The sequence below is a fragment of the Lucilia cuprina genome, chromosome 3 (genome assembly GCF_022045245.1).
Source record: "Lucilia cuprina isolate Lc7/37 chromosome 3, ASM2204524v1, whole genome shotgun sequence".
Lineage (NCBI taxonomy): Eukaryota > Metazoa > Arthropoda > Insecta > Diptera > Calliphoridae > Lucilia > Lucilia cuprina.
The window spans coordinates 52,612,010-52,629,564 of NC_060951.1; the positions used below are offsets into that span (position 1 = coordinate 52,612,010).

Consider the following 17,555-nt stretch of genomic DNA (forward strand, 5'->3'; position numbering starts at 1 on the left):
AAAATTTAGTTTTTTCTTGTTAATAATTTTTTCTACAGTTATGGAAAGAACAAATGATTTTCTAATTAAAAAAAATAAATAAAATCAATAATTATATTTTACTCCATTTCAGTTATCTTTCAAGAGGGTTTACTTCGAGTAAAAACATTTAATTTATTCATAACAGTAAATTAGTGATATTTTTGGTTCATTAAGATTTAACTTTAGATCCTCGTGTTTTAAAGACGAGGAATAAGCAATATATGTATAACTCGTTGCTAAGAACTTCCCCATGTTCCTAGTTTAGTAAAAGCAGTTTTAATTTCTTTACGTTCCACTCCTCGTCGACTTGTGTAACTCTTATTCAAGTTTCATTTATTAGTATATTAATATTTAATTAATCAATCATATCAAAATCCACAATGTTGTAGTGTGTAAAATTTTGTATTTTCTTAAAATACAAATTTTAAATTGGATTGTTGTTAGCATTTAGTTGTTTGTCGTTAAAGCTGCCTATTTAATCTAGTACTTCCCCTTGAAACAAAATTTATTCCAAATGTTCCTAATTATAAAGATTTGTTTGTTTATTTCTATAAAATGACCCTTATATACTTAGATATGTACATTTATTTTTAATTAGTTGCATAGATCACAATTTTTTAAATGGCGTTAACTTGCTATGTTTTGTGTGGTCAATTAATTAAAAATTTGAATCATCATTTTTTTTTAAATTTAATTTGTATAACTGCATTTTAAATATGTTTATAATGTACATTTTGTTTCAGAGAAAAAAATCAATAATTTGTTGTTATTAGCAACGTATTACACTAAAAAAATTCTAAAAAAATTTTAGATTTGTGTTCATTTTATTTAACTCTAAAATGAAAACAAATAAGAAAGTCATCCATGGTCGATCTTATGATACCTTATACTACTTATATGTGGTTATTTTTTAATATTAGAGATAGGGTTAACCATAGGCAGATTACATTTGAAGTAGGGCTATATGTTTAGTTATTTATCTCATTTGCTAAATGAGAATCTTTATGGGGACCAAAATGTGTCCTGATCACGAAGGAACCATTTAGGCTTATATAAAGTTAGTTGTACTGAATTCAATACGCTTAATCTTAATCAGATGGACAAATATGGTTAACAGACTTAGAAAATGATTAGATTGTTAAACTTTAAGGTAGGTCTAAGATCAATATTTTTATGCATAACAAACATTTCATAATACCGCTATGTTGGTGTAGCGTATAAAAACATATAGAAAACGTCATAAAGTCTAGACTATAAACATCTGTTAGTGTGATACTATAGGTCTTCATTTGAATACCCTATAAATGGAGGTGTAATATACTATGCAGTGTACATAGTTGGAGACAAATAATTTAGATTTGAGCCATGTTTTAATTAAAAGTTTTTTTTTAATTACAATTTATAATTTTGATTTGATTGGAATCTTGTGTAATAAGCTGAAATTTCGTGATGTATTTAATGAGCGAGCTCATATAGGGGAAAAATGTACTGACATTTTAATTTGATTTTTTCAACATTTCTAAAACTAAAAAGAGGAATTTTCATTCTACCATGATTCATGCAAAATTTGGTGTATTCTAGGTGAAGTTAGAAGACTTTGGTTACGAAAAACATAACATATACATATAGAATGGTAAAACCTATTTTTTGCATAAGTTCTTAATACATGACTCCAAGCGATTTTGGGAGAAATCGAGATTATTTATTAAAAGATAATATTTCGAAAATTTAAGTTTTTTGGTTTAACTTCAAACATTTTTAGTTTTATGGATAGATCCATAGATCCATATTTTTGTAAAAATTTCTCAAATTTAAATTACCACATTTTGTAATCGATTTTCGAAAATTTCACTATTTTGTAAAATTTTGTAAAATTTCATTATTTACAAGAGAATTTTAAAATTTCAGTTATTTTCGTTTAATTTCGAAAATTTCATTTTATAATTCAAAATTCGAAAATATTAATATTTATCGTAGACTCTCGAAATTTTCATGATTTTTAATTGAATTTCGAAAATGTCAAGTTTTGTAGTTAAAATTTTACTATTTGTGAATTTTGAAGATTTTAATATTTAAAGTTCAACTGAAAAAATTTTACTATTTTTTATCGAATTTCGAAACTTTTTTAGTTTAATTTGAAATTTAGAAAATTTTACTATTTATATGGAATATTTATAATTTACCATTTACATATTTTACATAGTTTTTGTAGACGAATTTTGGGAGAAATTATTTTCTTATTTTGGATTTTAAATATCGATGTTGAATTTTACAATTGTAATTAATTTAAACATATTTATTTAAACATTTATATGTTCATTTTTAAGGTATTATAATAAATTTGGAATTACCATGATTAATTTTGTCATCTCAGGGGATTCGGAAATTCCCTTTATTCAAAAATGTCATTAACGTGTTTTCAGAATTGGTCTCCCTAATGTCTCAGTATGTTTTTAAAATTTACATTCCTATTATAAAATAAAAATAAATATTTATTGTATTGTTTAATTTCGTTTTTATTTTTATCGCAACTTGTCTGTGTATTTTTATCTCACATAATCTAATTATCGAAAGCTTTTTGTCTCACTTTTCAAAAGATTTCAACTTTTGCTTTTCATATACGAGATCAACTTAATTTAATAATTAATTTATTTGTTATTTATTTAAATTACAAATTGTTAACATACAAAATTATATAATACTTATAAAAACGATGATAATAGAGCGTATCTGAGAGCAGTGGAGAGAGCATGAGATATGAAATTTAGAAAACATGTGGCGGTTTTTAAAAGAATTGCTGTTAACTTTAGCTTACGTTAACAGAGCTGAAATGTATTACAGTGGGTTTATTAGAAAAATAATTGGTCTTAAATATTGAATGTTTAAAAGTCATTAAAACACCTATAGCATCAGAAGAAACTATAACCTACACTCTGTCCACTCATAGCAAAAAGTTTATATTTCCTTTACAATACAGACAAGGTCAATTAATATTAGATGGAAGCCACTCCTCTTTATCCATCCAATATTTGTAAAACAGTAAAACACAGACGACAAACTACTTACCGATTTATGTAAAATTTGTAAGGTCAATTCTTAAAAGTATCCAGAGTTTACTCTCGATTTTGTCACGCCCCTAAGCTACGTCCACTTTTTTAAACAGTAAATCTAAAAAAAAGTAAATATAACTTGATATAATGTCATTTGTTTTACGAAAAATATAAAATAGATTATAGGTCTTTAAAAAGGCACCTAATAGCTGAAAATATTGAAAAATATACTTGATAATTTACTGGGAAATTTCCTTTCTGTCAAAAGTTAGCAATTGTAACATTTAAAAAATCTCACAAGCTGGCATAATTTTCTGCAAAGTAAATTTATGTATTTGGTTTATTTTTTTTTCTTATCGCAAAATTTATTACCGCCACTGTTTTAACATAATTGATTTCTGTTACTTAAAAAAAACTAATAATCTAAACAAAGCTTAAAAAATACCAACTCATGTAGTAGGTAAATTTATATAAAAATAAACATTAAACAAATTTGTATGCTTTCAAAAAAACTTTCCTACACGTAGCATCATCATTATTTCAAATGATTTCCAAATAATGGCATAAAAAAAATTAACAAAAGATTTGTTAACCATAGACAACTCTTTGCCACATACCACCACTAACTGAGTGCTGGTTGAAAAGCACTAATGAGATAATAGTCGAAACAATAGCGTTGATCGTTTTAAATTTAAATGAGCAAAATATTTAACCGTTACACTTGTTCGCCCATACTCACGCTGATTAAAGCAGTATTTGGCATTAGGGTAAAATGGAAAAAATGTTTTGGTAGGTCAGTTTTAATTGCCAAAACAAAATTCAATAGAGAGCTGGAATCATAAAAAAGAGAAATTAATAAGGAGAGCTGAAAAGAGAGAGCGTTAAGACTATATATATTATTAACAAACTTAAAGTATGGTTTAAACAAATTTTTAACATGAACTTGACATCTAGTGTCGTCCGCAAGTAAAAAAGTGTGATCTTTTAAAACCGGAATTTTTTTACCAATAAGGATATATAATAATACCACAACAATAATATGGATATAAGCAAAATTATAACAGTTAGTATAACAAGTTAAAAAAAAGAAAAAAAAAATTTAATAATGTTTAAAAATTTGTGTTTGTCGTAGATTTGTGCTTTTTGCACCATTTTCGGAATGGAATTTGTGTTAAGTTCACCCACATTTGGTAGTGAACATGTGCATATTAAGGTTCATATACCCCATGAACACTCCAGTGGAAAAGGGATAGTAAAATCTAAACATCCAGTAATACATCATGTTCCTAAACATCATGTTAAACATAAAATTATACATCACTATCATCAAATACCCGTGAAAACAGTTGTGGTAAAAGAAAAGGCTCCCTTGTTGGAAAATCATTATCTTGCAGAATTGGATAGACCCCATAATCATGAACATTCATATCAACATGATCACAGTCCTAAACATATAGAGGAAACCTATGTAATAAAAGAACAACATAAATATATTAAACCAGTTAAAGAAGTTAATACTGTTAAAGTTGAAGAGGAATATGAGCAGCATCAACCTCATCATGAATATGGTCAAAATCACATAGAAACTATTAAATTAATAGAAAGTGACCAAAATCATCATTATCATGAAGATCATGGTCACCATCATCAGCATCAACCTCATCATGAATATGGTCACAATCATATAGAAACCATTAAATTAGTAGAAAGTGCCCAAGATCATCATTATCATGAAGGTCACAATCATCATGTTAAGTTTGTAGAGGAAAAGCCGCAATATCATTATCAGCACAAAGAAATGCCGGGAAATTATGATTATCGTTCACCCAAAGAAGAAGTAATAAAAGTTATACAGGCTCCCAAGTATATACATAGCCACTACGTCCATGAACCGCAGGTTAAGGAGGTCGTGGAGGAAGAGGAAGTTATAGAAACAAAATCGCCCGCTCCTAAAGGTTATTATAAAAATCATGATATTGAAGATCATTTACTGCCTGATATCATTGAAGAATCACTAGAAATTTTCGAAACTAAAAAAGCTAAAAACCACAATTATGAAAATAATAATTATAAAACTCACTACGGCTATCAGCAGTCAAAAGGAGAAGTCATCTCGAAACCTTATTATCATTATCAAAAGGTACCAGCAACAAATTACCATTATAGTCCTAAAGAACATGATGAAGAACAAATTGTATATGAAAAACCCAGCAGTCATTATCATTATACACAACATACACAATCCGCAGCTCCTGAATCCTCTCATCACTATACCACACATTCTGGTGATTATGAAGAGGACTCACATCATGACAGTCAACATAAATATGTAACAGATTATGAAAAATATTTACCTTCTTCTGAAACACCTCAAGATTTTAATGTGCCCCATAAAGAGTATCAAAAACAAAATACTCTTTATGAAGATTTCAATACTAAAGATGATTATTCCAATGATGGACATGCTGCCAATCCAGCAGAAACTTATACCGGTCATGATAGTTATAGTGCCGGTCATGTCCAGGGTTTGGGTAGTGGTGGCTACCGTAATCATATGCCATAGTAACTCAACGATTTTACTAGTGTTGTAAGAAATAGTACAAAAAGTTATTACTTTAAGTATTTATTAATAAAAGATTATTTATTAAAATATAATAATATTTCGAAAATTTAAGTTTTTTGGTTTACCTTAAAAAATTTTTAGTTTTATGGATAGATCCATAAAACAATATTTTTGTAAAAATTTCTTAAATTTAAATTTCACTATTTTTAGTAAATATTGTAAAATTTCATTATTTACAAGAGAATTTTAAAATTTCATTTTTATTTTCGTTTAATTTCGAAAATTTCATTTTATAATTCAAAATTCGAAAATATTAATATTTATACTAGAATCTCGAAGTTTTCATCATTTTTAATTGAATTTCGAAAATGTCAAGTTTTGTAGTAAAATTTCGAAAACCGCAATATTTTTAGTTAAAATTTTAAAAATTTTACTATTTATGAATTTAGAAGATTTTAATATTTAAAGTTCAACTTCAAAAATTTTACTATTTTTAATCGAATTTTGAAACTTTTTTAGTTTAATTTGAAATTTTGAAAAGTTTACTATTTATATGGAATATTGATAATTTCACTATTTACATATTTTACATAGTGGAATTTCAAAAACTCTACGTTTTTGTAGTCAAATTTTGAAAACTTCAATATTTTTAGTTAAAATTATGAAAATTTTACTACGTATTTATGAATTTTGAAGATTTGAAGTTTAACCTCGAAAATTTTATTTTTAATCGTTTTTCGAAAATAAATCATTAATTAGTCGAATTTTCAAAAACTACATTATTTTTAGTTCAATTTAAAATTAAAAAAAATTGTACAATTTATATGGAATTTCGCTAATTTCGCAATTTGTAATCTAATTTCAAAAATTTATTTTTATTTAATTGAATTTCGATCGAAACTTTAACATAAGTTAATTTCAATTTGAAAATTTTACTATTTTTGATTGAAACTCAAAAATTTCGCTTTGTTTTTTTTATATTCAAATTTCAAAATTTTAAAATTTTTTTATTTTTAGTCAAATTTCGAAATTTTATTAAAAATGTTTATCGGTTTCGACCTAAAATTAGTACCCATTTCTATGGAATTTATTAACCAAAAGTTGCCATAAATTGGAACTCACAACAGGCCTGTTAGCGGCCTATCTGATCCCCCTAACTTATCTGAGTTATACTGCGCTGAGTTGCTTTTTAAGAATGTACAGCCGATTTATTAGGTTTCCCATATAATCGATTTTTGATATAAAATATATATTAGAAGAGAAATAAAAGTGATTACGGATTTTTAATATTTTTTGATTTTCGATCTTGTTGCCAAATTTGGAACATCGAATGATCCAGCCATGGCAACTTTTTTAAAACAGTTAAAAGATAAAATTTTTACGCAACGTTTTATTATAAATTACTTTTTACTACAAATTAAACAGTCAAACATTTAGTAATATTTTACTAAATACATAATTACAGGTTTTTAAATTTCGGCATAAATTCGATGTAAAATATCATGTAAGTGGTAATAGAGCCTAAAATCTAATTACAAAAAGAAAAGAAAATATTGATTAATGGAAATGAATTTTGCAAGCCACAACACAACTTACGCCACTAACAATATAACAATCGACTGTAAAACAACCAAAAGCATCGATAACTATTTGCTGGTGTCTTAATTGTAATGAAAAATTTTGTATCTAAAAGAAAACATTTATATATGTAACCACATTAAATGTCCATATCATTAGATAACTCTTAAATTAATAAATATTTTTATACCTTATATGAAAGTTTAAGATTTTCAACACGATGACGTAGACTATGCAATGAATGTGGTATTAATTTAGCCTATAAAAAAAACACATTTATTTTAAACGTTAAATATTTAGTTATTTATTGGTTAATGATTTTTAAACCACAGTTCAAACTTACTGCATTCATACATTCTTTCGAAATGATTAGAGTCAAGAAAACATTAAAAGCTGTTGGTATTATTAGTGAATATTCAGCAAATTCTGTAAATAAAAATTTTATTTTTATGGTCAATAATAATGATGTAGTTTCATTACAATGTTAAGTTCAATTACAAAGTCACTGTTAAAAATGTCAAGTTTGAAATTTTTGCATGTGCAAATTTAGTTGATTTTGATTAATGTTCTGAACATTTGCCAACAAAAAGAGTTGTTTTTTTAAGTGAGTTAATTTATTAAAAATACCAGTTATTATTAGTATAAAAATTTAAATTTGAAAAATTTAAAAAAAAAGTTTTTTAAGAAAAATATTAAAATAGAGACTTAACAGTGAGGAAATTACCATTCGATCTTAGTTTGTTTCAATTATTTCGATTTTAATGTCAAATACAAACTGAGGTCGATTTCCTGGATTCATTACATATTTTTTAGTTATTTTTTTCCACAATCTTACCATAAACTTCTTCCTTATTATAAATCACCCAATATGTCCAATAACTATCTGATAATATTTTAACATACGATTTAATTAATAAAACCAATAATGAAATGGAACACGATTTCTTAAATAACTCCATCATTGTATAGATATCTTGATATTTTCGCATAAATATCGACAATTCATTATATATCATTTCTTCAAGAAAACTTAGCTTTATACTTTTTGTTGTTACAACCAATTCTAAAATTTCCTTATTCAATTGCAATATTTCCGTCATTATTATATACAAATTCATTGTTATTTGCATTAAGCGAAAACTACAAATCATAACACTTGGTGTGTATGTGGAAAAAAATGATAACCATTCTTCCTTTTTTTCACCAATTTCCAACATATAATTTATATTGATTGCAAATAAAACAATACAATATAATAGAAATAATCGAAAAAATCTATTATAAATTTTAAATTCCATCTTAGTTTGTCTGCCATCGGTCCATTGTTGGTGCAATGCTGAGTAAACACGAAAGAATTCCGTTGACGATTCGTGTGTCATTATAATTTCAATTAGAATTATTATATGACTTAAACCATATGTGGATACTTTTAGGAAATCATTAAATAAACCGAAATTATCATCAATATAGAAAAGTTTTCGATAATAAAATAATATTAAGAAATATATTATAGAAAATATAATAATGTTAAGGAAACACCATTTTAAATGCCATACATTTTTATAACGACTATTAGTTTTTTCGTCATTTAAAGTTGATAAACCAAAAATTTTTAAAAAATTTATTAGGATTTTAAATGGTTTATTTAAAATTATTTGTGTTTCTTTGTCTTTAATAAAAGTAGTTTCAAATTCTTCCATTTTTATTTTATTAAAATCTACTATGCGTTCTATTTTATAGCAAATACAATAACTGTCCATGCCTTGAACTAATGCTAGAAATATGTTTCTTATAATTTTAATTTCAACGCATTGTCAATTAAGAAGAAAACTCATTACAAATAAAATTAAAATTACCTGCAATTCCACAATTAATAATAATTAAAACAGGGATGGAAAACTCAATACTATTGTGATTTTTTAACACTTTTTGACAGTTTACTATTCAATAGGCCAATCCTTAGATAAGTGCATAAATAAAGTCAGTAAAGTAGTTAATAAATATGCTAGTTAGTAGTTTGGTCAGTAGAGTAATCCAAGGGCTAGTTAATATACTTATATATAGAATCGTTTATGGACTAGTCCATAAACTATTCAATAGACTACTTAGTACACTTGTAAATAGGCTAGTTAATGGACTAATCAATAGGCCAGCCAATAGAGTAGTCCATAGAATAGTCAAACGGCTAGTCCAAAGACTAGTCGGTAAACTAGTCCATAAACTAGTCAAATGACATAAACTAGTCAGTTACTAGTCTAATCCTAGACTATGGAATATTAACAAGAATACTTAGTAAGTTAGTCCATAAACTAGTCAACTAACAGTCTATAAACTAATCAACAGATAGTCCATATAGTCAAAAGGCTAGTCCAAAGACTAGTCGGTAAACTAGTATATAAACTAGTCAACTGACAGTCCATAAACTAGTCAGTCACTAGTCTAATCCTAGACTATGGAATATTAACAATAATACTTAGTATGTTAGTCCACAAACTAGTCAACTACACAGAGAAAACAGATTCGTTGTGATAGCCGAATTTGTTTCCAATCGAATTCAGTCGGTTCTAACAACTATCCCAAAATTCGATTGTAATTATTGTATAATTCGGTTAGTATTACTGAATATATGGTGTACACAAAAATTTTTAATTATTATTTGGTAATCTGGATTGAAATTATTGGTATTAGCAACTGAAATATTTTTTATAGAAAAACAATTTGTGGATTATGTGTATTTGAAAATATATTTATTTTGTGTAAAGTATTTACAATAAAATATAAATATGTATAAACTTACAAAGCGTATAAATATAAAATAACTTCTCCCCTTTTGCTTTGAGATTTTCATGGTAATAAATAGGGATTTTGCTCTTGATTCTGCTCAACATTTTCAAAGGAACACTATCTTTCCACGCCTTTCCGCTGCTGTAAAATTATTAAAAATTATAGAAAAGTAACACAAAATAGATTATAAGATATAAAATACACCAAACATTACCTTTTTTTATCCAAATTTCTGCATTAACTTATCCTCAAATGTAATTAGGTTTTTTATATTATAAATTCGTTTTATTTTATTTATTTTTGTATAAGTACGTCAACTATAATTACCAATTAATCGGTTCTGAACATCGAATTTGGTTCCTTTAACCGTAATTAAATTTTAAATAATTACTTCAATTGATAATTGGTTGCAGTGCTCAATATTTTTTACTTTCTACTGTTTTTCGGTTGTAGCGACTAATATTTGATGTTCTTACGTTTTAATCCTAAATAAAAGTCGGCTGCATTTACTGAATTGCCAAATGAATTTAATAACCGATACAATTCAGTTCAAATTATTGATTTAGAAATTGTTAAAACCACAATTCGATTAGTATTATTGTTTTTTAATACTGAATATAGAAAATCAGTTAAGTATACAGTTTTTCAATAACAGCGATACAATTTTAATTAGTTTAACTAAATATTTATCATGGTAACCGATTTCCCATCGATCTGTTTTCTGTGTGTAACAGTCTATAAACTAATCAACTGATAGTCCATACACTAGCCTATTGCAATAGTCAATGGTCTAGTCAATAGACCAGTTAAAAGGCTAATCCACAGACTAGTCAAAAGTCTACTTCATAGACGATTCATTAAAGAAATTCGTGTTATTGTAAGTGTTTTTTTATATATATCTTACCATATACATCATCTTTATTGTATATCACCCAATAAGTCCAATAACTATCCGATATAATTTTAACATACGATTTAATAAATATAACCAATAAAGATATTGAACACGTTTTCTTAAATAACTCCATCATCGTATAAATCTCTTGATATTTTCTCATAAATACTGACAATTCATTATATATCACTTCTTCAAGAAAATTTAACTTTAGACTTTTTGTTGTTGGAACCAATTTTAAAATTTCCTTATTCAATTGCAATATTTCGATCATTATCATATACAAATACATTGTACTCTGCAAAAGGCGAATTCGACAAATAGTAACGCTCGGCATATAGGCGATAAAAAATCGTAACCACTGTTTTTTATGATGGATTTCAACGATATAGTTTATTTCCACCACAAACACAACAATCCAATAAAATAAAAGTAATAAGAAAAAACGTTTGTAAATTTTTAATTCCTTTTTAGTTTGCCGGCCATCGGTCCATTGTTGGTGTAATGTAGAATAGATGCGAAAAAATTCATTTGTCATCTTGTGCGTCTTTATTGTTTCAATTAGTGTTATTAGATGACTTATGCCGACGGTAGTTACTTTAACAAAATCATTAAATTGTCCAAAATTATCACCAATATAGAATAGTTCGCGATGGTAATATAGTATTAGAATATGTAAGATTGTAAATAAAATAAGATTTAGAAAACACCATTTAAAATGCCACAAATTTTTATAACGATTGGTAATTCTCTTGTTAGTTAAAATTAATAATCCCAAGAAATGGGATATTTTTATGAGAATTATAAATGGTGTATTTAAAATTACTGGTGTTTTCTTGTCTTTACTAAAACTATTTGCCAATTCTGACATTTTATTTTATTATTTACAATTATCCGTTTTTATGTATTTGTATAGTTAAGTATTTGTGCAATGACAGACAATGACTTGGTCTAAAAGTGTTATAATTTCTATGTTGATTTTGTATGTATTAAAAAAGTCGGCAATAATAAATTTTGAAATCCCTTTTTCTGTTCAAATATTTTTTAAAAACTCAACGTTACACAGGTCAGATATTAAAAGTATACTTTTCAAGAGGATTTAGCTGCCTAGAATCCGATTTTGGCATTAGGTTTCCGTGATATGGATATGTTTGAGATACATATGTTATAACTGGGTATCTTATTCGAAATTCCAACCTCTCGGTTCTTAAATTAATGTTTAACTTCTATTATATCTTTAACGCACAAAACTAAACCGCTGGATTTTTTATGGATATGATTTTACTTGTTTTCGAAAGATATCACAGGATATTATCCTTTTTAGCCATTACATGCCAAAAAGGATAATATCCTGCGATATCTTTTCTTTGGAAATAACTATTTACTGTAGTTGCGAACTCAAAATAAGACTAACCCCCATTATCACAATGTCTGGTTATTTTTTATCTTAAGTTTAGATTGACAGTTTTCATAAAAACTTAATTTAATCGGCAGAATAACGATAACTGGAGGTGAAGTTAATGGGGCTGATTAGAAAAACCCATAAAATCTTGGGACACCGATCCCACCTAAAGCCTGACAAAAAAGATTGACAAAAACTTTATTTTAACTAACAACGGCTGGTTTGCAATTAAGACCAAACGAATCAAGTGGTAATTAGGGGAAAACCGATTATCTCAACATAATGTAATGGCAATTCTGCCTCCGAGTGAACTCGCTTACAAGCGTCCAACCCACGCAAACTAATCTTCCGAGCAAGGTGACGGTACGTCCTTTGTACTGTAGCAAACCAAAATTTCTGGTGGGAAACGAACCCACAACCCCCAGACTGAAAAGCTAGCCTACCGGGGCATGCGACACATTATTTTATAAATTTTCTAGTCAAAAATTCTAGAAACCTTTTTAAACTTCAGGTTAAGATTTCTCATGAAGAGATAAAGGTATTACACAGGACAGATTGAGCTTTCAAATGTCTAAACAAATATTACTAAAAATTTATGTTTTTCAAACTTTTGAATAATTTATCTCAAAAACCAATCCTTTAGAAAAGTTAACTTTGAAGTCTGGGCAGGTTAAAAAATTAAATGTTTTGCTTAAGTATTTAAAATTTATATAAACTTTAGAAAATCCCAATTTTGAATATGATCTTTAAATTGTGTGGATTAGTTTAAATAAAAACATTTACTTAATAACTCAAACGTTACTATAAACTGTTAATATACCTTAATTAAAGTAGAGAAACAAAGTGTTAATGCATTTAAAATTTAATTTAACCCATATTAGGTAAACGAAATGCAGATTTTTATCATATATACATATTTGATTAATTAACATGCCACATGCTTTAGAGCAAGTCAGGAGCGGTCGTGAGTTATTTATTTTACTATTTAAAACAAAACATTTAAAGTTAAACAAATAAAACTTTACGCCAACAGGTAAAAACTACTTAAAATGCATTTCAAGTTCCCCGAAATGACAATTCTAAATGGTGGTCATATCGTCAGTTAAAATCCTGTTAAAACTTATGCACGTTTTTAACTTTGTTTGCATTTATTTTGTTTCGTTAATTGAATTTTATTTTCTGCAAAGAAAGCTTTTTAAAATACACCTTAATTTCTGTCGGTCGATTTTGTTGTAGTAGGTATTTGAAGTGACTGTTGTGAGTAACTAACGTTTCAAACACCAAGCCCAAGGGTGATTGACCGCATTCATTATGTTCATAATTAAGTGATTTGATTTGTCATTTTTCTACAGCAATTTTATAAATTATTAAACATTAGAACAATACAAGTTCTTTCTAATATTATCTATCAATCAAAATATATATTTAATTTAATTTTTATACATCTACATATGTACATTTTAATATATTTTAAACATTTAGAGTTAACTTGATTATTTATTAATTTTATTACACGATTTTGAAAAAAAATGTAAAACTTGTCACAGTCTAAATATGGTGTAAAATCGTTTTGAACATAAGTTTATATTTCTTTTTATGATTAGTTAGTTAGTAGATTATAAATTTATATCTTTCTCAATGTTAAGTTCACATTCTTATTCCATGTACATACTTTGACTGATTTCTGTCAAACTTTAATTTATTCAATCCAATAGTTAAGTCTATTTGGCTTTTTTTTAAGTTTGGTCACATTTTCAAATACTTAACAAATACAAATATTTCTTAACAATCTTAACTTATAAGTGGGGAAATATTTATTATTTTTTGGAATCATTTCAATTCGTTTTGATCTGATAATTACCAAAAAAGTGTGGACAATGTTGTTTGGGTCTGATTACGTTATCATAAGTAAAGTCGTCAAATCATAAACTATCTCAATTTTTATTTTAATGAATAATTTTATATTTTCATAGATTTATGTTAAAATTTAATTAAAACAATCAACTTTTGATTATGAGAATTTCAGATTTCTTTTAAATTTATTTTGTTTAGTAATGTTATCGATCTTAAACATTTGACATTAATCATAACTATTAAGTGGGGAAATATTTGAAGATTTTTATTTGTGTTTATCTTTATACACATTTTGGTATAAACATTAATATTTAATAAAATAAAAAAATTCTAGGCACAGTGGATCGCTACTTTAAAACTTGAAGACACGTTTGGGTTTCAACCTTAACTTGAACTGAACTAGAACAGAACTAGAACTGAACTAGAACTGAACTAGAACAGAACTAGAACTGAACTAGAACTGAACTAGAACTGAACTAGAACTGAACTAGAACTGAACTAGAACTGAACTAGAACTGAACTAGAACTGAACTAGAACTGAACTAGAACTGAACTAGAACTGAACTAGAACTGAATTAAAACTATACTGAACTAGAAAAAATTAAATAAAAATTATAATCCAATTTGGTGACGTTGGGTCCAGAGTTGTCCTTAGTCCAAAAACACCAGCTACTTTAATTTCTTCAAAATTTTAACCTAACCCCTTTTTAACCCTATGTTCTAAATAATGTATAAGAATGATAATACCTCCGTCACTGCGTATATTTAAACTATACAAAACTCTTCACACTGAATTGACCAAACAACTCAACAACAGTTATTTAATTTTCATCAAACTAAAAATGTCAAAATTTCTCTTAAATCATTTTTATATTTTTACAATAATTGGTTATTGTACCATAACCTTAAACGATAACCTTAGATATAAAATCAAAATAGAACGTTATCTTATTTTATGGTCCTGGTTACTTTTAATATGTTTCAATATCATTACTATAATAGCGATATTTAGTCCAGATGAATTTCTTTATCGTGGTGATGCTTTTGGATACTTCAATGATACACTTAAAGTTATATTTTCTGATATTGCGGTAACATGTTCCTATTTGGAGGCTATTTTCAGACGTAAACCATTAAGAGAATTTTGGAAAATATATGTAAGTTTGCGCAAAAAATCGCCCGAAGATGATATAAATATTTTCGATATCAAGTTGTTATGGCAAAATGGTCGCTTTATTATAATATTCTATGGCGTTGTAATTTGCGAAGCTTTGGCCATGTTTGTATTCATTGTATGGCAGTATAAATCCCGTCATTTAATTTTATTTTGGAGTATATTTTCCCCATTAGCCTATGCGACCTATATACGTAATATGCAGTTTATATTCTATATAGAATTGATACGTTTGGAATTGGTGAAACTTCAATATGATTTAAATTTAATGGTTGATTATTCAAGATTCGTAGCTTACGGTTGTGGGTTTAAGGGCTTCGAAGAGTTTTTACGTCGAAAATTGGTCGAGAAACAAAAACAATATCAAATGATTTACGAAATGTTTGAAAATTTTCAAAACACTTTTGGATTGTCGATTGTAGCTGTACTTTCTATGATTTATGTACGCATATTAGTGGATTCATATTTTGCTTATTATTCAGTTTATAATAATTGGAATAAATTAGGTAATCATATACATATATTGGGGGATAATTTCAACTGATATTTTGAAATTTTATATTATTTCCTTTTTGTAGAAGTTACTTTGTTATGCCCTTCGCTTTTGGAAATAAATGCATTTTTAATAACCTCAAAAAATTGTATGGACGTGGTGAGTTATGTGTAGTCTTTTTTATAGAGTTTCGTTATAATTTAAATTATTTGAGTTAAATATCAAATTTGTATTCCTTAAAGCTTTTTCTTTCGAATTGAAATACGAAGTATTTATTAACCATTTAATATTAATAATAACTATAGAATAATATTTTTTTATGTAATTACAGATAAAATTTATCACCTTTAACCTGCACAGTATTATCAGCCAATTTAATAATACAAATTCAGTAATAAGCACACAGGTAAGTACATATTTTTAAATAAATTTAAGTATAAAATTAAATTTGAAGTTCTAATGATCGGAATGATTACCTAAAATAATACTTACAAAAGATCTATAAGGTTAATAATTTTTTGAAACCAGATATCAATTAAAATAAGAAAGTATATTGTTCGTAAATCGATTAGTAAAACTCCACTTTCAATCTGAAGTGTTGATCTAATTACCTACCATCAAAAAAGATGATTTGTAACACATCGAAATTTTGGTCATAGATCCACAAAAGTATATTTTGGGCATGTCCGTCCGTCCGTCCGTCCGTCTGTCTGTTGAAAGCAGGATAGAGTCCGAATGGAAAGAGCTAGAGGGTTGATATTTCACATAAATATTTCTTATAGGTAAGGTTTGTTTAGTATTGAAAATTGGCAATATCGGTAAACGTTTTCGGATAGCCCCCATACAAGAGGCCCCTCAAAAAACAGCATCTTTAACAGTCATAACTTGTTTAAAAATACAAATATTGCGATGAAATTTGACATAAGTAAGTTTCTTATTCTCCAAAATCACAAAATCACTGTAAGATTTTATGAGGATCGGTTCATAACTGACCCTACCACCCATATAAGGTCCCCTTCAGAAAATGACTTTAACGCTCATTACTGGCTTAAAATACTAGTAAATAGATGAAATTCAACATAAGTAAGATTCATACGAGTCAAAAATTTAGAAAATTACTTTAACGCTTATAACTGGCCTAAAAATACGAGTATATAGATGAAATTCGACATAAGAAAGTTTCATTCGCGTAAAACGAGGTTTGATAGTGGGTATATAAGATTCGACATAGTCGATTATAACACTCTTACTTGTTAAAAAGAAATTATTTTCGCATTAATCTGTTAATATTTCAGTCTGAAAGATATCTGTCAAACCCATAATCACGATATTCAGTATGGTTAAATACGGATTTATCGTTTTCTGAAGGGGAGTTTGTGTGGATGCTAGAGTCGGTAGTGTCATTTAAAGTTCTATAAAACAAAGTTATGTTATATTTGTTAACAAACTTGAACATTTAACCTACCAAAATAGGACCAAAGGCCCTATTCATGGTGTATAATGGTTAGGCGAAATAATTGACCGATTTCAACCATTTTCAATAGCGTTCGTTCTTGGACTAAAAGAAGAGATAGAAATTTCATTAAATTATTTTGAAAATTGCTACCTGTAGCGTGCGCACAAGATTTTCATGATTGTATGAGGGCAGACAGACCGACGGACAGACTGGCTAAACCGAAAAAGATAGTGGTTCTGAGCAGATTGTTATATTTTAAGGTGGTATGACCAATAATTTTGGGTG

General features: G+C 27.1%; 2 protein-coding genes across 2 annotated transcripts; one reads left to right on the forward strand and one right to left on the reverse strand.

The window, feature by feature from the left end:
- Positions 1-3,848: 3,848 nt before the first annotated feature.
- Positions 3,849-5,638, forward strand: LOC111678213 (histidine-rich glycoprotein). Its single transcript, XM_023439484.2, has 2 exons — positions 3,849-4,134; positions 4,204-5,638. The coding sequence occupies exons 1-2, from the start codon at positions 4,111-4,113 to the stop codon at positions 5,632-5,634; spliced, it is 1,455 nt and encodes a 484-aa protein (XP_023295252.2). The 5' UTR covers positions 3,849-4,110; the 3' UTR covers positions 5,635-5,638.
- Positions 5,639-7,093: 1,455 nt separating this feature from the next.
- LOC111678214 (gustatory receptor 8a-like) lies at positions 7,094-8,444 on the reverse strand (the record flags this gene model as incomplete). The annotated part of the gene is made up of 5 exons (XM_023439485.2): positions 7,094-7,162; positions 7,231-7,320; positions 7,403-7,471; positions 7,556-7,638; positions 8,048-8,444. Coding segments are annotated over 5 exons (708 nt in total), but the record flags the coding sequence as incomplete, so codon positions are not given.
- Positions 8,445-17,555: the final 9,111 nt, after the last annotated feature.

Excerpts from the sequence above, each read along its gene's own strand:
- LOC111678213 (XM_023439484.2), top strand. The coding sequence starts at position 4,111 with ATGGATATAAGCAAAATTATAACA. Across the intron at positions 4,135-4,203 it reads ATATAAGCAAAATTATAACA|ATTTGTGCTTTTTGCACCAT; the intron begins GTTAGTATAACA and ends TGTTTGTCGTAG.